Source organism: Talaromyces marneffei, chromosome 1, assembly GCF_009556855.1.
Source record: "Talaromyces marneffei chromosome 1, complete sequence".
NCBI lineage: Eukaryota > Fungi > Ascomycota > Eurotiomycetes > Eurotiales > Trichocomaceae > Talaromyces > Talaromyces marneffei.
Genome location: NC_072348.1, coordinates 4,688,830 through 4,714,728, shown reverse-complemented (window position 1 = coordinate 4,714,728; position 25,899 = coordinate 4,688,830). Strand labels below are relative to the sequence as shown.

The following is a 25,899-nucleotide window of genomic DNA, read 5'->3' as shown; positions in this document are numbered from 1 at the left end:
TGTCTAGTAATTACTAGGGTAATTTCAATACAGGACTTTACACGCTAGACATGCGGCTAGTGGGTTAGTGCGTGTTAGCGTGTTGCGATCACTTTTGACTCCAACCTCCGTACCGTAAGTTCAAAAATCGATTTCCCACTAGCGCCGGCTTCTTTAAATTTGGGGGCCATATGCTTAAAAAGTGGATCAAAGCAGGTAAGAGTCCGGGGTCCCTCGTATAGCCTGGTGCCTATACAAGTTGGAATGCCTCGCGGACTCTCGCTGTTAAAGTCTAATATAAAGTGACTTAAATTATAGGGCTATGAAGAACTAGATAGTTATATGAGGGTAAATGAGTGTTCTTTTATATCTAGTCCTCTACGTTTTATATACTGTATATCGTATACTTTTCAAGTAGTAAGTACAAAGTATACAATATTCTTCCAATGATATCGTGTTATTTTATATACTTCTTATCTTTTATCCAGATAATAGTATATTATTCATATCTCTATGTCCTTGCCGAGCGTCATCTTCATGGCTCGTTGGCAAATGTATGGACGATACGCTGCGGATACCAAAGTGACCTTATCTCTCTGGTCATAGTATTATTTAGCGTCATGCAGTTTGACTCGTATATAACGTCAGGGTGTCCGTACAAAAGATAGTGCAAATGTGTGTGCGCTAGTTTAGTACGGGGTTTCTTGGCCGCTGGAGCGAGCGTAGGTCATAAGCTAAAACAGGTCTTGGCGGGACTAATGGGAAGTCCCATGGGCGGGAGTAGGAAGGCCAAAAGGGTTCCATGAGAGTATGGGTATGGGAGTTGGGAGTGACCCTATCGAGGTTTCCATGGGAAATGTCAAGGTCTAACGGCGCATGTCTGGCGCCTCTCTGATGTTTACATTCTTATATGCTTGCCCGGATTCCTTTCCCTATGTTATGTTTTCTACTCGATTATGCCCTTATTGTGAGCGCTAGGCGGGACTAGCCCGTAATATATATGATATCAGCACTAACTGTTAGTGACAGGCAATTGCATTGTTTTGACCAACTGTTCACATAATAAGCATCATTAAACCTACGGGAAATAACACCATGTAGTTTTGGGGCTTATCATGCCCTATTTTGCCAATTCTCTGTGTGTATATATAGCCTTACCGTACCGGATATAAGAACAAAAAAACGTTATCTCCCATGGAGACACCTCACGTGAATCCTCTGGAAACTTACGTCGCGGCCGTCCTCTGACTAGCACAACAAAACAGAATGAGTGCAAAGCGGTCGGCGTGTGACCGCTGCCACAGGATGAAGATGCAATGTCAGACAGATGGCCACGATCAGAGTTGCAATCGTTGTCAGTCGGCGAGAGTTCAGTGCAATTATAGCAAACCAGGAAGGTCAGGAAGGCCACCAAGGCCACCCACCAAAACCGGCAGTACGACGACGACCCAGAGAAGCGCGGCCGATGCAGAACCAACTGCAGGTGCCATTGCACTGCCGAATTGTCCTATCGCGGACGAGAATTGGAGGCAAAACACACTCCTCGAACACGCCGCACCCAAAGGCACTGAGTACTTTCTGGGCGATCAAATGGCGCTGCAGCACCAGTACGGTGGCTACTCGGATACCGCGTGTTTAGAGCTGGACTATACCGACTCGCTGGACCAATTGCTTTGGTCTTTGAACAGTGCGGAGTCTGAAGTGTCCATATCAAGCATGTCCAGCGATCACCAGCCCATGCATCAAGGTGTTCCGGGCGAAATAGGAGTTGCTACATCCCCTATTTCCAAGGCAAACAAAGTGCATTTTGTTGAGCAAGACTACATATCACGTCTCGCCCACTTCCAAGTAACGATAACTTGCATGATCGATTTAGGGATGCACTTGGGTCCTGCAAAACTCGAGCAAGAAGCTGCTCATGTGCTCGAAAGCTCTTCCAAATTTTTCGAGCTCATCCAGGTGCTTGGAAATGTGGCCGAACTCCCAAACTCATCCCATTTGCCCGATTCTTCCATCTTTCCTAATGACTGCACCGAGCGTGACCGGAGCAGAGGGCCGCAGAACTCATCACCTTTTACCACCGCCGTCTTCTTGCAACTTATATCGATATCGATGCGACTGATTGAGATGCACAACTGGCTCTACTCGTCAATTTATCGCTGCCTTCAGCAAGACCCCGACACGATGAACCAGGAAACGGCAGGTGAGCCCCCAGCACAGCCGCTACTGTTTGCCATCGCCGGTGTGCGGCTGACCCCAACGGTGCATTTCCGGCTTCAGCTGCTCCTCCACACCGGAGTATACTACCTCGGCCGAATTCAGAAGATGCTGGGCGAGATGGAAGCATCGTCGGAGGTATCGCCGGCATTGCCTCTGCAGACGCGCATGCTGATAGGTGGAGAGCAGAAAAGCCGAATGGCCAAGATTCGCTTGGTTTTAGCTAAGCTGAAAGAAGAGTTCGGTATCTACACTACTCTCTAGGGACTGAGGGCTTGGTAGATAAAGCTCTCCTGTTCTTCACCAAGGGCTCGACCCTGGCAAAGGCTGGCCATGAATTGGGAGGATTCCCCGCCAGTAGATAGTATGGCACACTCGAAGTGACATTTTTTGCCGAGTTACTATTAGCTCATCTTTCATAGTAGACCTTAAATATGTCCCTTTCTTTGTACCTCCGATATAGAGCTAGAGCGATCCCTATCCCCTCTTCGTGATTGTGCTATCTAGATACGAAATTAGCAGTAAAAATACATATCCACGCACAAGCACACAACTTAGAGTTCATAAAGGTACTGAGGCAGAAACACTAGACATCGCTATTTACGAACAACTACCAAGTTCTTCCATAATACAAAAGTCTTATGCTTCATCACTGTCTTAGCTGCCTAATAGCTAGAATCCCGAATCATTGCCGATTCTTTAGATTTCAGCCTTACACGACATTCCCTTGGCAAGAAACATCTTATCGGCTTCCATACGCACTATCTTGATTCTCAAGGCTCCATATACATGGTAATAATAGAGATTCGAACTCTGCGTGGGGCAGAACGGTTATTGTGACCACCAAGTTACACCACCAACCAAAAGCTGGCCTTGATTATAGATTAGTGGAGAAACTAAGTTGAACCTTTTGGGGATTTGACCTTGCCGAACATCACTCTTAATGCATTGCCACCTGGCATTCTTTAATGAGTTGGAATACGAGCTGAAGTACGTAGATTAGTCCGTTCTCAGCCACATGATGCGTTAATAGCAGAACAAGGCTTCTCGCGAAGTATTGTTATCAATATCTAGCTGAAATTATGCAAATCTGGGCATTACCTCTATACCTGTTCACTTCCTGTAGCAGTCTGCTTCTTATCTTCGGGCAGTCTACGCCACTCCATCGCTGCACTGACGACCAGGGCAGCTGCGGAACTTGCAATGGCCAACAGGTACGCGGTCCACAAAGCATCTTCCCATGCATCAATCACCCTGTCGAGGAGGTCTGGACGTATCAACGGCCTGAAGCCCTTTGCACCTCCCGCGACTACTGCTGGACCGTCTACGCCGGCGATCCCGAGTAATGTCTTCAGAAGGGTGTCCGTGAAGAGGTTCTGGGCGATACTGGGTCCCAAGGTGGCCCCAAGGCATTCAAAGAAGATGACGAGAACGCAGGCTGTCGGCACGTCTTCCTTGTCAACAACGACCTGCACGGCAATGATCGGTACCTGCCCACAGATGCCGTAGCCAATGCCGCTGACAATCTGGTATCCAGCCCAGCTGGCCGCCGAGCTTCCCGCGTCTAGAAGCCTAAAGAGCCCAGCTCCTGCGGCAAGGATAGGAGCCCCAACCCACATGAACGGGACGTAGTATCCCACCTTGGAAATAACCCAACCAGCGACGAAAGTCGAGAACATGGTTGAAATGGCAAAGGGAAGCATATAGATGCCGGAGTTTTCCGCACTGGTATTTTTGACAGATTGGAAGTATAGAGGCCAGTAGTAGGTAATCACGGTGATCGATAGTTGAAGAAACATCATAAAGATACTCGCGACAACTACAGTTCGGTTCTTGAATAGGTAGATTGGAACAGTAGAACTTGATAGGTCAGTGGTGGCTAAAGCATGTTCGTAACGAGGCTTACCTTTTTGGAAATCTCCATTGCACCATAATGAACAGGATCAGGGTCAGCCCAAACACGATCAACGTGCCATATACCTTCGGATCAGACCACGAGTAGTCGATGCCTCCCCACTGCAGAGCGAGCAACAGACATGTGATTGAGCCAATCAAAATAGTAGCGCCTGGAAAGCCCATCTGGCTTATCTTTTCCTTCGAAGATAGCGTTGATTTGACTGCTTTCGGAGGAGTCCGGAGAGCGAACCATATCTGAGCTAGTCCAACCGCCCCAAATGCTACAGGTTGTTAGCGCGTGGTGGACTGAGCATTGCGATTGACCTACGAAGATTGATCCAGAAGCAAAACCGCCAGGTAAGCATCGAGTTATCCGTTATGGCACCCCCAACGAGCGGTCCTAGCACAGATGCAACGCCATAAATGATCGAGATCAGTCCCATCAGCACCGGACGCTTCCTTAAAGTCACAGTTGCGGAAATGATGATGGCTGCCCCGCTCATTAAGCCAGCAGCGCCCACTCCTGATACGGCGCGGCCCACTATGAGCGTCGTCGAGTTCTGGGCTACCGCACAGATGATAGAACCCAATTCGAAAATGAGAAGTACGATAATGTACGACCACCTGTTGTCGTAGAAGGTATAAATGCGACCGCATAATGGGAGGAGGGACATCTGGGTGATCTTGTAGGCGGAGGCGTACCAGCCGATGTCGTTGAGGCTGTTGAAGTCGCTCGTGATTCGAGGTATTGCCGTTGCTTGTATGTTTGTCAGATTGGCTTTTCTAGGTCGCAGACTCGAATGCATACCCAGGATAGTATTATCAAGAGACAACAGGAACGCAGAACCCATCAAGGCCGCGCCAAGGTTCCAAAGAGCCCAGCCTTCGTAATAGGCGGGTGTGTCTTCTGCATTGTCGCTCGCTTCTTCTGCCGTTGCCAGAATTGCATCATCGGTCTTTTCGTCAACTGTTTCAGCCAAATGGCCTTCCGCTGGAGTGATAGTTGGCATGGTTGCGAAAGAGTTGAAACTCAAAAATGCAGTTACAAACGGCAAATGCAATTTCATAGGACAAAGAAACCAAACAATATCTAACTAGCTGACCTTCAAACAGGAAAAGACAAAAAAGAAAAAGAAAGAGTCGTGACATTCATCCTCCATTACAAGAAGGATGATGATGATGATGTTTATTACGCCCGGAGGGACTAACCCTATAGGGCACTAGTGCGCTAAATTACAAGAAGGTCAAATGCAGAGCCCTAGGAAGTATCCGGAAAGAGCAACAACGATACCTAAACCGGACTAGCAGCTGCAGCGGGTACGCCAGTCCGGTGGGTTAACTCGACCCCTGGACCATCGGTGGGTTATGGGGATCCGGTGGATTACCACGACCCTGGCACGGCGGATTACTACACAGAGCATTTCATGCTACAATACAAGCTACGAGAGGTTGTCGAATAGGAGACACGGTTACAAACGCTAGCCCAGGGTATGGGATCGGCTAAGCCGTGGGAGGTCGGTCTCGATTCTTCTGCCGTTACGCCTAATTCGTTCTTGTCTTATCCAAAGGAATTCGCCCATAGACACATATTCGTAGCCTGCCATAGCGTGTCATCGCTGTAGGCCTCAGGATTATCGTCACTCAGGGAGCCAAAACATGAATATGTACTTCTCTTATTCTGCATAATAAACACAGGAACATAATAATCACTGCCAAAAGGTTCTTTTCTGCCCCTTCCATTGGTCACAGGCATGAAGGACCAGACCCGGCGAAAGATCCGCGCCGTCATCCGATCGCCAAGGCCTGCGATGTTGCTGCTCTGGCCCAAATCGCTCCAGTGCTACTCGAACTGTAAGACTGATACTCATCCACCGGACCCGGGCTCTCTCATACTATTATCCAGTAAGAGATCGGTGAGATCCTTATAGATAGATAGATAATCTGAAGAATATTAAAGACAGTGCTGTAGTTGTTCCATAACAAATCTTGCTATGCCCGGCCCCATCTGGTACAAAAGCCCAATGCCATACTGTTGATTCTCCTTACCTTTATCTCCTCTTGCCCGATATACCACTCTGGTCCTCAAGCGTGGCAAGTCCACGCCTTACGATTTACGGCACAATGGCACCAAGGAAGCTCAAGATCGGCGTCGCCGGCTGTGGTCGTATGGGGAAGCGGCACGCTATGAACTTCTTCCAATCGGTACCTCGAGCAGAGTTAGTGGCCATAAGCACCCCAGACGCTGCGGAGCGAAAATGGGCGGAGGCTCAGTTGGGTCCATCTGGAGTATCCGTTTACGAAAGCTTCGACGACATGCTGAGGCATGAGGGCCTTGAGGCTGTATGCATCGCGTCGGTGACATCCGTACACGCAGATCAAGCAATCAGCGCTATCGCAGCCGGCAAGCACGTGCTATGTGAGAAGCCTTTGGCAACAAGTGCGGAAGTAGTAAGTTAAGCCGAGCAGGCCGTAACCATGAACAAAACGAGCTATCACTGACTCTATTAGTCACAAACGGTGGTGGATGCGGCGGCCAAACGGCCGGACCTCAAAGTCATGTGCGGCTTCTCACGACGATTCGACGAGTCGTATCGAGATGCTCATGCTAAAATGGAAGCCGGTCTGATTGGACGGCCTTCTGTCTTTCGAAGCCAAACATGTGATGTTTTAGATCCGTCGGGCTTCTTCGTGGCATACGCCCAGTTCAGCGGTGGCATATTTGTGGACTGCTCGATCCACGACATTGACCTGGCACTATGGTTCTTCGGTGAAGACAGCAAGGTCCGGTCCGTCTCGGCCGTTGGCATCACAGCGGTGGAGCCTGGGCTGCGGGAGCACAACGACCGAGACAACGCGGTAGGCGTTATCGAGTTCATCGACGGGCGCATTGCCTATCTGTTTGCCTCACGCATGATGGCCAGCGGCCAGGAAGATTCGACCGAGATCATCGGCACGAAGGGCAAGCTAACAGTGAATTTGGTCCCTCAGGACAACTTGGTGCGTATTTATGAGCCCGGTGGTATTCGCCACGAGCTACCGCAGAACTACTACGGTCGGTTTAAAAACGCCTTTGCCCGTGAGGCAGTTGAGTTCACGGACTGCTGCCTCGACGACATCGAGGTGCCAGTGAAGTTGGCGTCTGCGGTAACAGCCGTGAGAATCGGCGCCGCTCTCCAGGAATCTATGATCACGGAAAATAAGATTTGGTTCGACGATGCGGAAAATACCGCGGAGCAAGCCCAGCTGTAGTAGGTATAGAATCCTTAGAGCACAATAGCTAGACTCGATGTGATGCTACGACTAAAGCGTCGGAAAGAATGGAGTAAGCTCTCCATGGTTATAATATATTTATAGCTCTTGCTCTCTGTACTTTGGTATACTGAACTGTTCTATCATGTTAGGTTTCACTTATAGGGTTCCGTAGCTCGACCTACAATAATAACATACACTAAAAGAGTTTCCATTGATGTTTCAAAGAAAATGCTTTAGAATGTGAAATTGAGACTAATAGAGTGAAGTACGAGTTATTTCGCGATTTTATAAATCCTGTTTTTCCGATATCGTATGAAGACTATCTAGAATCGGCACATCTTGCAATAACTTCAAATATCGAGAATTTCTACTGAGTAATACGCCTCGTTGAGCATTACAAATCAACGTATTTGTGAGCATATCGAGAATATTCGACTTGCATCATCTGTCATTCTTTTGTGATCTCATTTGTATGTGATTTTGTGTATATAACCGATCTAGATAGCCCAGCTAGCCAGGTCGTAGAGTGTGCGCAAATATAAGTAACAATATCCACACATTCTCACTGCAAATTACACCTGGTTGATATCTGGTGGATATCAATCGACTTACCATAATCGTCCTAGTGCGATCCGGGTCCAATATGATCCTCAGGGAGCGTAAGTTCGGACTGAAATCTACTATAATTCTAATTTGCTAAAGATAAGAGTAGAGCATTTTATAGAGACATAACCTATCTGAATATGCTGCAGAACTAAACTAAGGAGCTATTTGCTTGGTGTTAAATATATCTTAAAGGAACGTATAGTCGATAGGAGAGGGTGTATTGAGATAATTTATATACTTCTGAAGTTTGGTAGGGGCATTTTTGAATCTTTCCGAGACAGGATTCAGACTAATCTATGGTATCACCGTACAAATATGCCAAGATTGACCCAATTTGTCTAAGGTCATCAACAAAGGCCTTCTCGGATGGGGTAAAGTTGAAATCACAAAGTAATATGTGTGACCTCTGCTATCCGTAGTAGCCTAAGGAAAACGAACTCGGGTTGAGTGCCCTGTGACTTCTCTTTTCAATTCGCCGTATTTCATAGGCCAAATCGTTGCAGCCGCAGTTGGACTAGGGACGGCGACTATTGCTGGGAACTGGGCTTGGAGAATCCCTTCATTACTGCAAATTGCGCCGGTATGCATTCAAATTGCAACTGTTTTGTGAGCATTATTCTATTTGATTTTTTTTTTTTCTTTTTGGCTTGCAAAAGTAGTGATTATTGATAAAAGATATGCAAAGCTTCCTGCCTGAGAGCCCCTGTTATCTTATTAGCAAAGACTGCTATGAGGAAGCCTAGGCAATCCTAGTCAAATACCATGCCGAGGGTGACGCTAATTTGCTCTTCGTCAAAGCGGAAATGGCCTAGATAGAGAAATCCATCAAACTCGAGATGGAAAATTCTAAGCAGAGCTGGCTTGACGTGTTTAAGACATCCGGGATGCGGAGGAGGTTGTTCATTATGGCTTTCTTGGGTCTGTTCACCCAGTGGAGTGGGAATACTTTGATTACGTGAGTTAAACCTACAATCCTGGCTAAAAGAAAGGAAAAGAAGATTGACTAGGATACGCGGGGATAGGTACTACTTGAGCAATCTTATCGGCGTTACAGATAGTGTAGTCAAATCTAAAATCAACATCGGCATCGCCTGCTGGGGTTTAATCACCGGAACAACAGCTGCCCTATTGGCACCACGGTTCAGACGAAGACCAGCTTATCTCTTAAGTGTTTGTAGTCTATTAACCGTCTTTATCGCGTGGACCATCTCCATAGAGAGGTTCATCAATACGAAGAGCCATGCTGCTGCCATACTAACCATTTTCTTTATTTTGCCTCTTCTCTGGATTATAATATCGGATATAACGCTTTAACGTATAGTAAGTACTCCTTTCTGTAAAGAGATTCAAAGAGAAGAGATATAGCTATCAAACTCTCTATAGCATACCTCGTTGAAATATTTCCCTATACCAGCCGTTCGCGCGGTATCGCTTGGTTTCAATTCTACGGCCGCGGCGCAGCATTCTTTGCAACTTATACAAACCTCATCGGACTGCCACGTATTGCCTGGAAATGGCTGGTAGTGTATTGCTGTTGGTTGGCCTTTGAAATTATTTTCATTTACTTGTTTTTCCCTGAAACAGCGGGAAGGACCTTGGAAGAGCTTTCATTTTGTGAGTGTTTTTTTTCCCCGTCTTCTTCTCTCCCTTTCTTAAGCAGATTGGAGCTAATGGAAGCAGTGTTCGAGGGAAAAGAAAAGGCGAATGAAGTCGCAAATGCGGCTGTGACTCAGATTTTTAAGGGCGCCGAGGAGAAGAGAACCATAGATACCGCGCATGTTGAGGTTGTGGATAAGGGAAGAGCTGTATGATTTCCATGCGTGAAATATTAGATGACACGAGTATTGTCTTTTTCATTGTAGTTAGGTAGTTTTTACCTATACGGTAGTTATGAGTTGGATTGAATTACTTGAATATTTACATAGTAAATCACCAAAATCGTGCATTGGGTCGTTGTCTATGTTCAATCACCACAGGAACAGCCATATTAGTTATTGACAACCACAGTTGTCGCATTTTCAACTTTTCCAAAGCTACAGTGCAGGATATGATATTTCTATAAAAAAAAAAAAAAAAAAAAAAGGTCTGAAACATCCAAAGACGGGTGCATCAACTAATACTCCATAAAACGCCATTTCTCCACGAACGGATCCAAACATGGGATGAAGTGAGCAGGTTGTCGGCACAATACAATATAACGTAAGTTAGTATACGTAGTTGAATTCTTATCGATCCTCGAGTCATTAGGTATCGCATTGTTAACTAGGTACCTAACCTATCCTCGGCTCTGGGATAGAAAGGGCTACTAGCGATCAGCCCAGATCCATATGATGGTTTCACTCGAATTAAGAAAGACCAAAACACCTACATGTCTGCATCTCATGAACACGTCATATGGTTGGTTAGAGCTCAAAGCCGAAAAATAGTTCTCTACATACTAGTATATACAACCATTGGTGGTCATGTACCAGGTAGTTAACTACGTAGCTATAACTAGGTTATTGTTTGAAACAGGCCTGAAGTTCTACGAGTATAAGAATGGGTGTAGATTCTTCAAATTTGTATTATTTTTGTGTTGTAAGTATATTGTTTATTAAATTAACTTTTTGTCTGCTACGTAAATCAACATGCGTTTCCAACCACTTAGCGCTCTGGCTATTCCCGTCGTCGTGGCTGCTGCTGCTGCTGTTTCTTCAAGAAGCGACGCTCAGCTTGTGCCCGCTCTCAAGGTTCCGGAATGCCCTGGCCAAGGCGTAGCCACCTTCAATGAATCTAATCCGGACCATGCACCATTCCCACTCACGAAGGTATCACTATGCTACACCCTGACATTCCTTGAACTCAAATTCGAAGCCTACAACGAAGAAAGCTTCTTCTTCAACCCTGATCATAAAATCAACGACGACATCTGGCAATACGAAGTAATGGGAATCTTCATCTCCCACGGCCCCAACGATCCAGCAACCTACCTCGAGGTTGATGTTAGCCCCAACAACGTCACTTATCAAGCCTTTATCTTCAACCCTACCAGGGTCCACGCCGCGGGTACGCCCTTTGATCGTTTCCTTGTGGGTGATCCGAAGACCGATGGTATCGAGGCTTCAACTCATTTGGACCGCGAGGCGCAAATTTGGACTTCTTTGGTGCAGATTCCCTTGACTTTGTTTAATGTTGAGGATCCCCAGGGCTCATTGTGGCGGATAAACTTCTTCCGTACGGTTACTTCGCCAGAGCTATTTCCTGATCGAAGGCTCGGTGCGTGGGCCCTAACTGATCAGCCCCATCTCCATGTAACCCCGTGCTTCGGCAAGGTGACTTTCATCTAGGCCCTAGGCCCATATTGTTGCAGTCATGATACATACATAACATTAATTGATTATATTGCTACGGTCTTGGGAGAAGTTGCTGCACCTTTTGTTCAATCATTGAATTTTTAATTATTTTTTTTTTGGTTTCAACATTGAATGGCTGACAAACGTTATCTTACGGCTATCCCGGATACGGTCATCACAGCGCATAGATCCACTCAGCTGCTCTCATTGGATATCAACTGGTCCTCATTACAAGGATCTACCAAGAAACCCCCTTACCAAACGAGCACGCACAGATCCGTGTTATGAAGCCAATCACCTGCATTAGTGACTCGTTACAAGGAACAAGATAGGGGGATTGATTGGATGGGAAGAAACCGTGACTGTGAGAATATGACTGGCGGAATTGAGAAATCACGTGATGATAAGAATAAAATATACCTCTATCTTATCAAAGATAAGGGCATACGGAACAACGTGATATGATTGGAAGATATCGTATACTTTATACTTGCGATTCTGAAAAGTATACGATATACAGTATACAGAACTTGGAGGACCGGATATATAAGGACGCTCTTTTGCCATCGTGTATTTAGTTCTTCATAGCTCTTTAATCTAAGTCACTTGATATTAGACTTTGACAGTGAGAGTCAGCAAGGCATTCTAACTCGTCCGGGCACCAGGCTGTACGGGGATCTCTTCTATCTTAGTTACGTTTAAGACTTCCATACACCAGTTCGACTATTGTTACTTCGTTTACTCAAGCTACTCTATCGACAACAACCCCAGGAACCTTTGTGTGGTTCAACCAAGCCTAGCGTACCTCGACACAACGCTGTTTAACTCAGGTGGATCCAGGTCCGTGACATCCGCACACAAATTATGTAAGGCCACCTGTGCCAGATAATTTTCCTTCTTAGGTAGACACACAATACAATACATTACAGCGTCCCACTCACATTTTCAATGGCATACCCTCCATGTAATAAATACATGGATGATGATATGCGGTATCGGAAACCTTGCCGGGGATACGGATACCCCAGCATCGGGACATGACTCAAGCGTCCCTCGTAAGTACGACTACGTAGTACAACCCAGACCTCTAGTAGGAGACTAGAAGAGATGAAATAGTTCAGTTTTCGATCACGTTTCCTGACGTCTCAGCTTTGGAGATAAATGGACCGACGTACCCATTATACCTTGGAAGCCGCCCTTAAGAGCCATCAATATAGATATTGATATATTATATATATAACTATATGTATGTATTTCCAAGGTTGCTACACGCCATACACCTCACGAGATGACATCCGTACAACATTGAAGCTTCGCCAGAAAGCAATACCTTTTACCGGATCTATATAAGCGTAGATCATTCATTCCTACCTAATCATAATCAAGAACCTTGGGAATCATGAGAAACAAAGCTTGCCGTTCCTGTTCTTAACATGATCCGTTCTAAGATTGTCGTTTTGTGGCGTACGCCATAGTTAACCTAGATATCGACGATACACCACGAAATATATACGAGTATCGGTGCGTCCGTCACCGACCCTTGGGAGCTATATGAGCCGCGAGCGCGCGTCAATGGGGGGTTTGAAGTCATTCTAGCGCGACATCGCATCACAAAGAGCCGCCTCGTCGCCATACAGCCATTGCGGGACATCGACTCGACAACCGCCGTCACCCAGATTCGACGGAACAGCCATCGCAGCTTCCCCGAGCTGCTGGACCATATGGCTGATAGTCCGCAACAGTACTTGGTCTGGGAGCCATGGGAGGCGTCGTTGGCGGATATGCTGGCTTCCAACTGCGATGTGACCGATCACGAAATCGTGGAGATCATCTGGCCCGTACGTATCCATCAGCGTGGGAGGCACTGATGCATGGTCTCTGACTCGCCGTCTCAGGTTCTCAGTGGCATCGCCTTTCTCCGCAAGCAGGGGCTGGCGCTCGTGAGTCTGACGGAGAGCCACGTCCTCCTCATGGCACAAGGGAGCGTGAAGATCGGTACGTCCCATGGCCCGTTCGGGCTTGTGTGGGAGTTATTCCCCGCTCTAACGCTGCTCGACCTCTAGGATGCCAGCTTCGCCTACATGAGCGGACACGGAGAACTCGTGGCGTTGGCCAAGGTAGCCAACATGACCGCATTTCGCATTGTGGAATTCCTTTGACCCGCGAAACCGTCCCCATCCCGTGGAGCCAATTGGTCCGGTGACTGGTCAACATTCGTACCGCTCGAAGGATCCTGGCTCCGGAACGCGTACCATCTCCTCCAAGCTGTTCGTTATTGCCAAATGTTCTTCACCCGTCATCCATCTCTCAGTGACACGGGCGGCTGCCTAAGTCCGGTGATTCACCACACCGTTGATGGCTCATTGTGCCGTGGCACACCTCGTTCACCCAGACGAGACCCATGTGTGGACATGTGGAAGGCGGGTCGAATGTCTCGTGGAGTCCTTGGGCGTCCTCGATGCACCTAGCCAACCTCCACAAACAAAGCAACAACCGTGCCCGATGCTACCCAAGTGGAACAATTATTAAAATACTACGGATATGCACACTCGGATATTGGAATCCGCCCTGCTCTCATCAGAGACGAGGCTCTCAAACTACAGGACTGCAATACTAGAATTGCCGAGACGAACGTACAGATATTATATAATGCGTTCCCGAGTGGCAATATCCATAGTGAATCAGCGAGCTGCCTCGTTGCATAAGTGAATGGTGCATTTGTGTCTTTGGCACAAATGGGGATCGCAAAGATGGAGACGGAGGAACAGTGTAATGATCGTGATGTGATGTCATTGCTTAGCTTTGTCGACCTTTTTGAATAGATTATTGAAGACAGCCCACAAGTTTGGCTTACGAAAGGATCCTCCAAGCCTTGAGATCTGTCGTGGTGGAGTGTGTAGATTGGTAGATATTTGAGATACCTATACGAAGCCAGCCAATTTAGCAGGGTCTCATAGTACGGAATTGAATAGGAATTGATTCAGATCACTACAGTCAGACAGTACAGTTCGAATGCTGGAGGAAGATATTCTGAACAGTGCTTGATATCTTCCCAGAATCCATGCTCACGTGGCAAGCCAATTTATTCGAACTTGGACTGATGCCCAGGACATGAACTTCTAATTTATTTGACCCCTCCCAACGCTAGCGATATGCCGGTTACCCACAATATACATGCTTACATTTTTTTATGTATCCTTGTACAATAGCTCTGATTGCATCCATCGTCGCGTTTTTCACATTGCTTTCTTACTATTGACTCTGAAACAGAACCCAACCAGGATATATATGTGATGTGAGCAAGTGACGAGTTTCATTATTCATTAATATCATGTTAGATTATACCCATGGTCACTGTTTGAGTGAGCAAAAAGTCGACTTTCAGCCGTGTAACAGAGTATTATATACTTCTCTTCTTGTCTCTGAGATCTCGATATGTTAAGAAAATTCATTTGGGGGGGGGGGGGGGGGGGATTGAATTCGATTGCCACTGATTTGGTCATTATGAAGTTTGCCCGTCATATGTACACTCAACATCGCCCGTGTACATGTACCTACGTACTTGATTCTCCCTGACGCGCCGGGGCTTTCCTGGTCCAGTGCTCACCCCCTCGCCGCTTTTACTCACTGAGTAGAACTGAGCTTCATAGCGCTGGCACTCCTACTAGATCACCACTAACCGCTTCTCCTGTACGAGTTTCATAATCACAATATTAAACCTAAATTCACTTTGTCTCCTAACGTCTTATCTACCTCCTTGACCTCGTATTCAATAGCAGTCATAAACTATCGTAACTTGAATCTTACTTCGCTAACGAGTAGTATCGAGGAGTACCAAAGACTATGAGAAATTACGGCGCGAAATGGGGCAAACAGAGGAAGATTGTTTGTACGCGTGTAATATCCGGAGGATATCCTCAGGGAGCATCAGATTATATATATAGTCTATGATCCGGGAATAACTTCATATTTATCCTCTATTTATGACTCACTGAGAATAAATAGATAAAGAAATAAAAGAGGGGAATAAGAATGAAGCGACGAGAAGAGTAAGAGTAAAGATAAAGAGATAAGAAGAGGAAGTAGAGAATGATTGCCTAAAATTTTTATGTGTTTATTTGACAAGCCTGATCAGGAAGGTAGTAAATATGTAGCCTGAGGCATAAAATCGACCCTGTCGATCATCCCCCTCGTTTATATCATCCTGGTCGATTAACTTAACTAAGTTAACTAGTCTAACTTAACTTAGTTAACTAACATATAAGCACGCTAACGTAATCGGTAGGTATCGACATGACCCTCACTAGGCGAGGGCCCAAGGTGTGCTACTCTTACCCGACCTCAACCCTCGCAGGGTCTCTCGAGGATCACCCTCACTTAACGCGACCCTCATTTGCATAAACTTTAGCGACTTTACCTAAATAGGATGCATAAAAGTGCTGACTAATGTATAAATGAGACTAACTAGTTATGTAAGATTACTTGCTTCTTTGTGATATACACTAGATAGCGAGAGCAGAACGAATGCTTAGATAAAAATACTGAACTGACTGGTGTGGCTACTCTTAAGCGAACAGTAAAAAGCTAATCATGCTCAGTGAGTGATCACTGAGCGACAACACAGTCCCCAAAATTCGTCACGTGACAAGGCAGAGCTGGCTGTTGGAACTCGTGTCACGTGACTACAAGCGAACGTTCGCATCTGTTACAAACCAATACGAAAAAGACCCATAAAGGGGATCTCCTTTTTGGTACAGTGGTAATTTGGTTACCGTTTTAGTTCCGACAAGAGCGGCTCAGTGAGCATAACTCCGGACTGAAATTTACTCAATGAGCCGGAGCACAAAAGCGGCGGCAGCCAAAAAATGTAGGCCTGGCAGAGACAATATGGTTCGTATAGTATACTGTCAGTCACTTAATTTCCTAAAACTGCAACATAATATTCACCCCCCATATCGTAGTTAATTACATCTGATATATAGCTGATAGAATGGCCAACAAAGAATATACCCTCAACTTCACCGGCGACGTCATGCTTGGCCGCCTCATCGACCAACTCTACCCAACACACGTCTCCTCCCCCAACGACGAACGACACGTCCGCGGGTTCCAACGAAACTACACAGCTGAAAGCCCCTGGGGCACCGCTCTGCCTCTCTTGGCTGCAGAAGGAGATCTGAACTTCATCAACCTCGAGACCTCAATAACGACACATCCAGTCCCCTGGCCCGACAAGGCATTCAACTATCGCATGCATCCCGCAAATGCGATTCCGATCCTGTCAGCGGCAAATATTGATTTCGCGTGTCTGGCGAATAATCATACCCTCGATTTTGGCACCGAGGGGCTCGTGGAGACTGTCTGGACACTTAAGCAGCATTCTGCCGTTCATGCCACTGCTGGGAGAGGGGATTATTATAGGGTTGCGTTTGCGGGGGCCGGGGAGACGACGGAGGAGGCGTTTGCGCCTGCTATACTTGAACTACCGCGCAAGAGTCAGCGGAATGATAGCATGACATATGGCAACAGGCCGAGTACCCTGTCCGCCGAAAATCTCGATTCAGTAACCCCAAAACATCTAATCCATATCTACGCCGCATCGGACCATCCCTATGCCTGGAGGGATATACCCACCTTCCATTTCGTAGACTACTCCGCCAAAGCGAGGGAACATCTCAAACGATTGATATGGAAGCATTCCCCTCCTCCACTAGAAACACGCTCAACGGAGTCGTCGCCTGCCCTGAAGATATTCTCGTTCCATTGGGGTCCGAATTATAGCTGGCATCCGGCCCCAGAGATACGGCAGATGGCGCATTTTCTCATTTTTGAGTGTGGGATTGATATTGTGCATGGCCATTCGTCGCATCACGTCCAAGGGATAGAGTGTCCTGCCCCAGGCAAGCTAATCATATATGGCTGTGGCGATTTTGTGGATGATTATGCTGTAAACAAAGAGTATAGGAATGATCTGGGGGCGTTATACAGAGTTATTGTGCAGGAGCAGCAAGAGGGAGGGGTGAGGCCTGCTAGGTTGGAGGTATTTCCAACAAGAATAACACATTTTCAGGCCCATTTGTTGCAACATCTTGCCGGTGGGGATGGAGATCATGATTGGGTTGTTGATACAATCAGCAGGTTGACGGGGGAGTTGATGGGGTCGGAGTGTGAGTGTGGGTATGGACATGAGGATATGACGGGAAAGAATATTGTTAGACCTAGGCTGGGAGATAGGGGGCAGCTCATTGTTGACTTGGTTTAGTCTTTCGACAGCCAGCATATCATAATGGGCTTGTCTCTCTTGAATTGAGGATATACCTCTTGAAGTTATGTACATTGTGTTTCGCTCGTTGCATCAGACAATAGACCACCAAAGAACTCGACCAATGTAATGAGTAACAACGACTAAACGCCAAACACCTCGCCATGTATGTATCATGCTCGTGATTTCGTGTCATGTCATGTCATCTCATGTCTCCCACTTGCCTGAAAATGCTCAAAAAACTCCAAAATGCTCATGTCGTCGTTCCGTTACATTAAATTGAATGTAACGTATGCAATGCCCGCGCTAGCGTCGATGCAATGGTAATAAATGTTACGAAAATTGGTTATAACGCAGAAAACGCTCGAAAGGACAACGAATTATTCCTCCGCTTTGATAATAGGGGACTCGCTGGAAATGGTTGAAGTGCTGTCCGATTCGCTGGCAACACTCGTTCTTGGTTTGCGTGGTCGTAGTTTGCGACTCTCGACTGGCTTCGGTTCCGTCTTGAGTTGCTCTGATTTTTCCAAAGGCGAGGGGGTAGGACTGATTTCGTCAGCCACAGCATTAGAATTCACTCGCAACCGCAAGGAAACCAAATCCGGCTTTTCCTGGTCGCCAAAATTGATGCCCACTGTCACTTTTGGTAGAACTCGACGTTTTTGCTCCCGTCCACGTTGCCGAACACCAGAAATTGGATGCTCGCCATCACTGTCGTCTGCAGAGCGTTTGCTGGCTGTACTGTTGCGAGAAGAGGAACGAGACGACATCAGAAGGGGCTTAAAATTCGGGATGAATGCTCCTGTGTTGTGACTGTGTGACTGACTAGTGTGTTGTTGTTGTTGTTGTTGTTGTTGTTGTTGTTGTTTAGGTATGCTGGCTGTTGTTGCCATTGAAGTTTGAGATGATGCCACTGAGGTCTGAGACGATGCAGCCGAAGTCATCGAGGAGACAAATGATGAAGCTGAGGATGTTTCTTCATCTAACAAATTGGCAAATGCACGATCGATATCTCCCCGGCACCGACGCAGCATTTCCACAATCGCATCATGATCGTATTGACCTCCTAATCCTTCTTGGATGCATGAGATCTTCCATAGTTGGGCCGTTTCAAGATCGAGAACCACCGGGCTGGTTGGCTCTTTCGCTTTGACATTCGGTAATCCTTCGTGTGGACCGTCGACGTTGCGTACTGATGAGTAATGAACATTATTCTAGGAGATGTCAGTATAAGAGAACATGGAAGACGAGCTCAGGGCTTACAATGTATGCAAGATGCAAAAAGTCACGGAGTTCGCCATCCGGAGCATTCCAAGCTCGGAAATCCTGCACATGCTCTTCACTATAGACCCGAATGTCTCGTTTGTAATATTGGCAACAAGCTTGAATCTCTTCGGCACCGCCCCAGATGTAGTTAGTTGCAGTACGCGAGACCATATCCTGAAACGCGTCTTCTATTTCGGTCGGTGTGGGCGATGGACTTGCCAACGGAGTGTATATTCTTCGTGGTACAGCTGCAGTTCTCTTTGATCGTCTTTCTCCCCCCTGGGCCACGGCAAAGCCTGCAAAGTATTCCCGGTTTGCTTCCATATGGGCGGACAAATTGTCGCGTATTTCGGTCGCGTGATCCCAATCACCGTACATTTGGTCGGAGAGAGCATAGTAAAGACAATTGCCTAATCCTTGTTAGACCCTCCGTTGTTGAATGCAATAAATCAATTGTAATACACACCGTCACCCTTAGTATCAAAGACATACAACCCGCGTGCCTCCAATGTTTTCAAATTGACATTGATATCGTCCAAGCCGAGAGCTTTGGTCTGGGAACGCGTAGTTCTGCCGGATGACACGGTCGGATTGGCAATTACGGTAGATTTTCGTGTAGTTGATCTCGGTTTTGGTGCTGGCTTAGCTGGCGCCGGAGCTGTCGCTGAAGCTGTTGTCGAGGGAGCGTCCTTGCGGTCGGCCATGATGGGCACGATCCTGCTTCGATTAGCCGGCGTGTCAGCCATGATTGCAGGAGCTCTCTGCCGGACGAATTGCCCTCATTTGGCAAGATCATGCAACGGAAGAGAGTAAGAGTCGAAAAAAATAAATATGAGAAAAATATATAAAAAAAAGAATAAAAAAAAAAAAAAAAAACAGTCGATCAACCGGCAAAGGGGGAATAGAGAAGTAAGTAGGAAGACCAGGGGTGGCCACTGGACACCCGCGAGTGGAGTGGATTTTCCACGGAGATACGGAGCAGTGGCTAAGAATAATTGTATGCAAGGAGAAAAAGAAAAAGACGGGGTAAAATGTCAAACTGTCAAATGATAAAGAAAAGTAGCAATGAATTGAATTCCGGTTAACATGAGCTGTCCACGAATATGGTCCGACTGCCTGGAAGGCACGTAGTAGGGGAGGCAAGAAACAGAAACAGAAACAAGAAGTTTAAGCTTGCCTTGGTTAAGATTTCCGCCTAAGAAAAATGGCGAAAAAAAGAGTTTTTGGTTGATGTCACCGACTCGCCCGGGCGGTGGCAGAATCAGATCTGCTTTTTTAGGCAAACACGGTTACGCTTAGTTACCCCAGGCAGCTGAGCTGTTCCTTTTTCGATATTACAGGTTTGTATCCATCTTCAACGGCAGTACCCTACCGGCATTTGACGAAACTATACTGAAGGTGAGAGAGAGGCAAAGTGACCTGTTTCGACTGTCATTTCGAAAATTCGACTGTCATTACAACAGCCGGTTCGACGACCAGCTGGGGATGGCGGACGCGATGGTGGAGGAGCCGGCAACAACGCGCTCGGGACGCGTCGTAATGCCCTCAACAAGGGCCCGAGAGGCCTCGGGTAGCGACAATATCAGCGCCGTTAGAACGTCCAAGAAATCAATGACCCAAGTGGAATTAACAGCGGTAAAGAAAGCCGCTGGCCTTATTGAGGAGAAACAGAGCGGAAAAGATGGAAACAGGGACATGCTTAAAAAGATAGGCCAGTACCTAGAAAGCACCTACCAAGAGGTTAAAGGACTGAAAGAAGCCCTTATCAAACAAGAGATGATGATCAAGGAACAGTCTGAAATGATCCGGGAACAGAGCAATACAATTCAAGCGCTGCAGACCCAAGTAGAAGCAATCCGAAGCCAAGCTACAGAAGATTACAAGCAACTCCAGGAACAGCTAGACACTGTCGCAAGTACTCCGGCTATGACAACATACGCGGCTGTAGTTGATAGACAGCCCAGTCATCAACAGGATACACAGCTAGTACCCCTAGCCCGTCCTACATTAGTTAATACGCTATTCTGCACAATCGACACGTCCCGGGTCGGAGAACAAGACAAAGCGAAGACCCAGATAGCCAATATAAGACAACAGATCGAAAAAGAGATGCGTGGGAATGAGGAAACAGAAAACTGGCGGTGTGCAGCAATGATCAAGGACCCAAAAACTGCAGACCGGATCAAGGTGGTTTGCAGACATGAAGACGAGATGCAGCAGATCAAAGAAGCCGCCCAAAAGATTGAGATACCAGGAATAAGAATCCTACGAAACCAGCTATATCCGGTCAAAATCGACAATGCTAACCGGACAGCAGTATTAGATGCAGATGGAAATATCTTATCAGGGACAGCCGAAATCCTGGGGAAAGAAAATAACGTCAGCATTGCTAAGATCTCTTGGCTTAGCAAAAAAGACTCCAACAAAGCATATGGATCTATGGTAATATACGTTACCAAAGCGACGGAAGCCAGACGTCTGATAGAAGGCAACTATTTTGATATAGCAGGAGAATCCGCATATACTCGGGTCTTTGAACCACAAACAGGACCTGCTCAATGTTATAACTGCCAAGAGATGGGGCATAAGGCCTTTTCCTGCAAGAAGGCTCAAACCTGCGCTAGATGTGCAAATAAGGGACATCATCACAGCACCTGCCAGGATACAATTCTAAAGTGTGTTCCCTGTGGAGGGCCTCATGAGTCATTCAGCAAAAACTGTCGAATACGCCTTATACAGTCTCATGCATAGATCATTTCGCGTACTACAACTCAATGTGGGCAAAAGAGATATGATACAACAAAGCTTAATGAACGATAACGAAATTAGAGATTATGGAGCGATAGCAATATCCGAGCCATACGCGCGGATGATTGAGAAGACAATGATAACAAGCCCAATGGGACACAGCTACTGGACTAAGATGACACCCACGGAGAGACATGAAGGAAGATGGCCAATCCGGAGCATGCTATGGGTTCGGAGCGACATTGAGGCAGAACAGATCCCAGTAAAATCCTCAGATCTGACAGCTGCGATACTACAATTTCCAGATAGGGCAGTACTGGTGGCCTCAGTCTATGTGGAGGGGAACAATGAGGAAGCACTAATATCTACAACTAGGCTACTACATAGCCTAGTGGTAGACATACGGGGAAGAGATGGAAAACGGATGGATGTTCTAATTATGGGAGACTTCAATCGGCATGACCAACTCTGGGGCGGAGACCAAATATCTCCAGTAAGACAGGGGGAGGCTGATGCTTTAGTTGACTATATGACCGAACACTCACTCCACAGCCTTCTACCAAGAGGCACAAAGACATGGCATTCAGGGGATACAGAAACAACAATCGACTTAGTCTTAGCATCGACGGAGCTAGCAGAAGAGATGGTTAAATGTGGCATACACTATACAAACCATGGATCAGACCACCAAGCTATTGAAACAGAGTTTGATATATCAGTCCCGGATCGACCTACCACTGAGAGATTGCTCTGGAAGAACGCGCCTTGGACAGAAATTAGAGCTAGAGTCACTACCAGCTTACAAGGGGTTCCCCTGGACGGCTCAGTCCAGCTGCAGACGGATCGCCTGATGATAGCGGTCACAGAAGCAGTCTCAAAACTTACACCAAAGGCAAAACCCTCACCATACGCGAAACGATGGTGGACGACAGATCTAACGCAGCTTCGCCGTATATACACATACTGGAGAAATCAGGCTAGATCGCGGCGTAGAGCAGGATGTATAATCCATGAGCTCGAACAACAAGCACATAAAGCGGCAAAAGAATATCATGATGCAATCCGGAAACAGAAGAAGATACACTGGGAAGATTTCCTTGCTAATGATGCAAATATATGGCAGGCAACTAAATATCTAAAACCTAATAGCAGCTCATTCAGCGACAAAATACCACCATTGGTAAAGGCAGATGGATCTACTACCAAAGATAAAGGAGAGCAGATGAAAGAGTTGCTTGCTACATTTTTCCCACCATTACCGACGAGAATAGAAGATGAGGGAACTCGGCCACAAAGAGAGCCGATACACATGCCTGATCTCACTATGGAGGAGATTGAACGAAAAGTCTTTGAAGCTAAGCCATGGAAAGCACCCGGAGAGGATGGCCTCCCAGCAATGGTATGGAGGCAGCTCTGGCCAGTGGTCAAAGAAAGAGTATTCCGTATCTTTCAGATATCACTTCAAGATAGCGATCTCCCTTCCCAATGGAGAAATGCTAAGATTATACCGCTAAAGAAGCCGGCCAAGAAAAATTACGCGCTGGTTAAAGCATGGAGACCAATATCATTGCTCTCCACGTTAGGTAAAATACTGGAAGCGGTCGTCGCGGAAAGGATATCATACGCTGTCGAAGAGTTCGGCCTGCTGCCTATAAACCACTTTGGAGCAAGGAAGAGGCGCTCGGCAGAACAGGCACTTCTATTATTGCAAGAAGAGATCTATAAGGCCTGGAGAAATAGGAAGGTACTAAGCCTGGTCAGTTTTGATGTCCAAGGGGCATATAATGGAGTCTTCAAAGAGAGACTGCTGCAGAGACTCAAGGCAAGAGGAATACCTGACCAAATAGTTCGATGGATTGATGCTTTCTGCTCAAGACGCACAGCAAACATCCTGGTTAATGGATCTACAAGCGAACAACGGGAGCTACCACAGGCAGGCTTACCACAAGGATCACCACTGTCCCCAATACTATTCCTGTTCTTCAATGCGGATTTAGTACAACACAGGATAAGTGCCTCCGGAGGAGCAATTGCATTTGTGGATGACTATACGGCATGGGTATCAGGCCCATCAGCAGAAGTAAACCGGGCTAGCATACAAGCCATAATCGACAGAGCCTTGGATTGGGAAAGACGAAGCGGGGCAACATTTGAATGTGATAAAACGGCCATAGTTCACTTCACCCGGACGGCAAGCCGTTCAAGCAGCATACCATTCTTGATTAAAGGCGAAATAGTCGAACCAAAGGAAAGTGCAAAGATTTTAGGAATAGTGATGGATTCCCAGCTACGGTTCAAGGAACACATTGCCAATGCTGCTACCAAAGGACTCACGGCAGCCATGGCGCTGAGAAGGCTAAAGATGACTTCCCCACGGTCAGCAAGACAACTATTTAGAGCTACAGTAGCTCCAGTGACAGACTACGCTTCTAGTGTCTGGATGCATGCCTGTGGAGCAAGGGGAACACAATATTTAAACAGAATACAGAAACATGGAGCTATTGCAGTAACGGGGGCCTTTCGGACAGTAGCAACTGCTGTGGCTGAGGCAGAAGCAGGCATCCAGCCGTTCCACAATCGACATATGGAGAAAGCTATAAAACTACACATCGACATCCAAACACTACCTGAATCAAACCCCCTAGTCAAACTAAGGACTATCACAACCCAGAGGTTCAGGTCTCCGCTACAGAGGATAGCTCGAGCCCTAGAGACAACAACAACAACCGAGCGGATAGAAACTATCCAAGCATTCACAATATCACCATGGACAGCGCGTATACAAACGATACACGAAAAAGACGGGGAACAGACCATTCAAATTGCTAAGAAGGCAATTGGTATCCTAATTGCCACAAGTGCATCTGCTAGATCCGGAATAGTGGGTATAGGAGGCCATATAAGAGACACCCAGGCAGACAATAATGGAACCGACATATCCAGCTTCTCGATCACCCTGGGCAAAAGGACAGAGCAGAATCCTTATACAGCAGAACTAGAAGCGATGGCGGTCGCCCTAGAACGAGTCCCTCCTGGGGCATGCTGTAGATGGATATCTATCCTTAGCAGTAATAGATCCGCAGTGGCAGCAATCAGCCAACCCCGCCAGCAATCTGGTCAAGAAACCATCCAGCGGATATATAAGCAGATTGAGACCTTATACCGGCGAGGAAACGCAGTAAATGCAATCTGGATACCAGCACATGCAGATATCAACTTGAAACAACGAGCAAAAGCTGAAGCACAGAAAGCGACAGGAACAGAGCATCTGCCGGAGAAACAACCATCCCAAGCTAGATCAACTGCTATCAGGCTCGCCCTTGCGGAACGGCAGCTAGAATGGACTCTCCCAGAGAATGTTGGTAAATACTCAAAGGCTGTAGATGCAGCTCTTCCAGGAAAACATACAAGGAGCTTGTACGACAGATTGAACCGGAAAGAGGCAAAAATCCTGGCCCAGCTTCGGACAGGAATGACAGGGCTCAACAGCTACTTGAATAGGATAGGCGCAGCAGACTCCGATCTCTGCGCATGTGGACAAGCAAGTGAGACAGTGGAACATTTCCTATTCCGCTGCACAAAATGGACAGCGATGAGAGAAGGCATGAACCAATGCACAGAGTCGAGACGAGGTAACCTGTCCTTCTTCCTAGGCGGAAAATCACGCTCCGACCCGGATCGATGGCAACCAGACATGAAGGCCGTCCAGGCAGTAATCAAGTACGCAATTGCAACAGGAAGATTAGAACAGGAACCCGAAGCCGGACCTCCATCAACATAGGGGAAAGGAAGTAATCTATCCCTTCCCAGGTAGATACTGCTGCGGCCGCCGAAGATAGGACACCGCACACTTGGAGAAGATAACCTTTAAGACCATCTACTAGCCAACACCTTTAACAAGGGAAATTCCCCACCCTAAAAAACACCAACCGGAGAACCCGAACACCAAGCTGACACGGTACGAGAACAAATTATGGGCTATCACGAGTTTACGTCGGATCTGTGGGAAATGGATTATGTAATTAATACGCTAGTGCCCTATAGGCTTAGTGCCTCCGGGCGTAATAAACATCTATCTATCTATGTTCCTTTTTCTCCGACTGACTGAAGCGCTTTGGGAAAGAAGAAGATGAGGGAATGAAGACGAAGACATGGAAATATGGGGAGATGAAGACAGGGAGAGATTGAGATGAGATCTTGAGGTTGGAAAGAGAATATACTCGAGGATTTGACAGCGAGGAAGGATCTCAAGATTCAATGCTTATTGAATTGAGTATAGACGAAAATACAGACTGTAGGTATTATCGGATGCCTGAAGTCAATGATACAGCCTATTTTGTT

At 46.7% G+C, this 25,899-nt stretch overlaps 9 protein-coding genes across 9 annotated transcripts; 6 read left to right on the top strand and 3 right to left on the bottom strand.

Annotated features, from left to right (window-relative positions):
- Positions 1-1,245: 1,245 nt before the first annotated feature.
- Positions 1,246-2,460, top strand: EYB26_001745 (uncharacterized protein; the record flags this gene model as incomplete). The annotated part of the gene is made up of 1 exon (XM_054261053.1): positions 1,246-2,460. The coding sequence occupies one exon, from the start codon at positions 1,246-1,248 to the stop codon at positions 2,458-2,460; it is 1,215 nt and encodes a 404-aa protein (XP_054117028.1).
- An 839-nt stretch (positions 2,461-3,299) lies between these two features.
- Positions 3,300-5,102, bottom strand: EYB26_001744 (uncharacterized protein; the record flags this gene model as incomplete). Its single annotated transcript, XM_054261052.1, has 4 exons — positions 3,300-4,056; positions 4,103-4,373; positions 4,421-4,849; positions 4,901-5,102. The coding sequence occupies 4 exons, from the start codon at positions 5,100-5,102 to the stop codon at positions 3,300-3,302; spliced, it is 1,659 nt and encodes a 552-aa protein (XP_054117027.1).
- A 1,111-nt stretch (positions 5,103-6,213) lies between these two features.
- On the top strand, positions 6,214-7,341 carry EYB26_001743 (uncharacterized protein; the record flags this gene model as incomplete). Its single annotated transcript, XM_054261051.1, has 2 exons — positions 6,214-6,540; positions 6,601-7,341. The coding sequence occupies 2 exons, from the start codon at positions 6,214-6,216 to the stop codon at positions 7,339-7,341; spliced, it is 1,068 nt and encodes a 355-aa protein (XP_054117026.1).
- A 1,445-nt stretch (positions 7,342-8,786) lies between these two features.
- On the top strand, positions 8,787-9,761 carry EYB26_001742 (uncharacterized protein; the record flags this gene model as incomplete). The annotated part of the gene is made up of 5 exons (XM_054261050.1): positions 8,787-8,905; positions 8,973-9,089; positions 9,167-9,270; positions 9,334-9,564; positions 9,631-9,761. The coding sequence occupies 5 exons, from the start codon at positions 8,787-8,789 to the stop codon at positions 9,759-9,761; spliced, it is 702 nt and encodes a 233-aa protein (XP_054117025.1).
- An 816-nt stretch (positions 9,762-10,577) lies between these two features.
- EYB26_001741 (uncharacterized protein) lies at positions 10,578-11,276 on the top strand (the record flags this gene model as incomplete). The annotated part of the gene is made up of 1 exon (XM_054261049.1): positions 10,578-11,276. One exon carries the CDS (start codon positions 10,578-10,580, stop codon positions 11,274-11,276), a length of 699 nt encoding a protein of 232 aa, XP_054117024.1.
- A 1,598-nt stretch (positions 11,277-12,874) lies between these two features.
- EYB26_001740 (uncharacterized protein) lies at positions 12,875-13,288 on the bottom strand (the record flags this gene model as incomplete). The annotated part of the gene is made up of 1 exon (XM_054261048.1): positions 12,875-13,288. One exon carries the CDS (start codon positions 13,286-13,288, stop codon positions 12,875-12,877), a length of 414 nt encoding a protein of 137 aa, XP_054117023.1.
- A 2,984-nt stretch (positions 13,289-16,272) lies between these two features.
- EYB26_001739 (uncharacterized protein) lies at positions 16,273-17,544 on the top strand (the record flags this gene model as incomplete). The annotated part of the gene is made up of 1 exon (XM_054261047.1): positions 16,273-17,544. One exon carries the CDS (start codon positions 16,273-16,275, stop codon positions 17,542-17,544), a length of 1,272 nt encoding a protein of 423 aa, XP_054117022.1.
- Positions 17,545-17,924: 380 nt separating this feature from the next.
- Positions 17,925-19,514, bottom strand: EYB26_001738 (uncharacterized protein; the record flags this gene model as incomplete). The annotated part of the gene is made up of 3 exons (XM_054261046.1): positions 17,925-18,758; positions 18,808-19,220; positions 19,277-19,514. The coding sequence occupies 3 exons, from the start codon at positions 19,512-19,514 to the stop codon at positions 17,925-17,927; spliced, it is 1,485 nt and encodes a 494-aa protein (XP_054117021.1).
- A 793-nt stretch (positions 19,515-20,307) lies between these two features.
- Positions 20,308-25,339, top strand: EYB26_001737 (uncharacterized protein; the record flags this gene model as incomplete). Its single annotated transcript, XM_054261045.1, has 2 exons — positions 20,308-21,485; positions 21,562-25,339. The coding sequence occupies 2 exons, from the start codon at positions 20,308-20,310 to the stop codon at positions 25,337-25,339; spliced, it is 4,956 nt and encodes a 1,651-aa protein (XP_054117020.1).
- Positions 25,340-25,899: the final 560 nt, after the last annotated feature.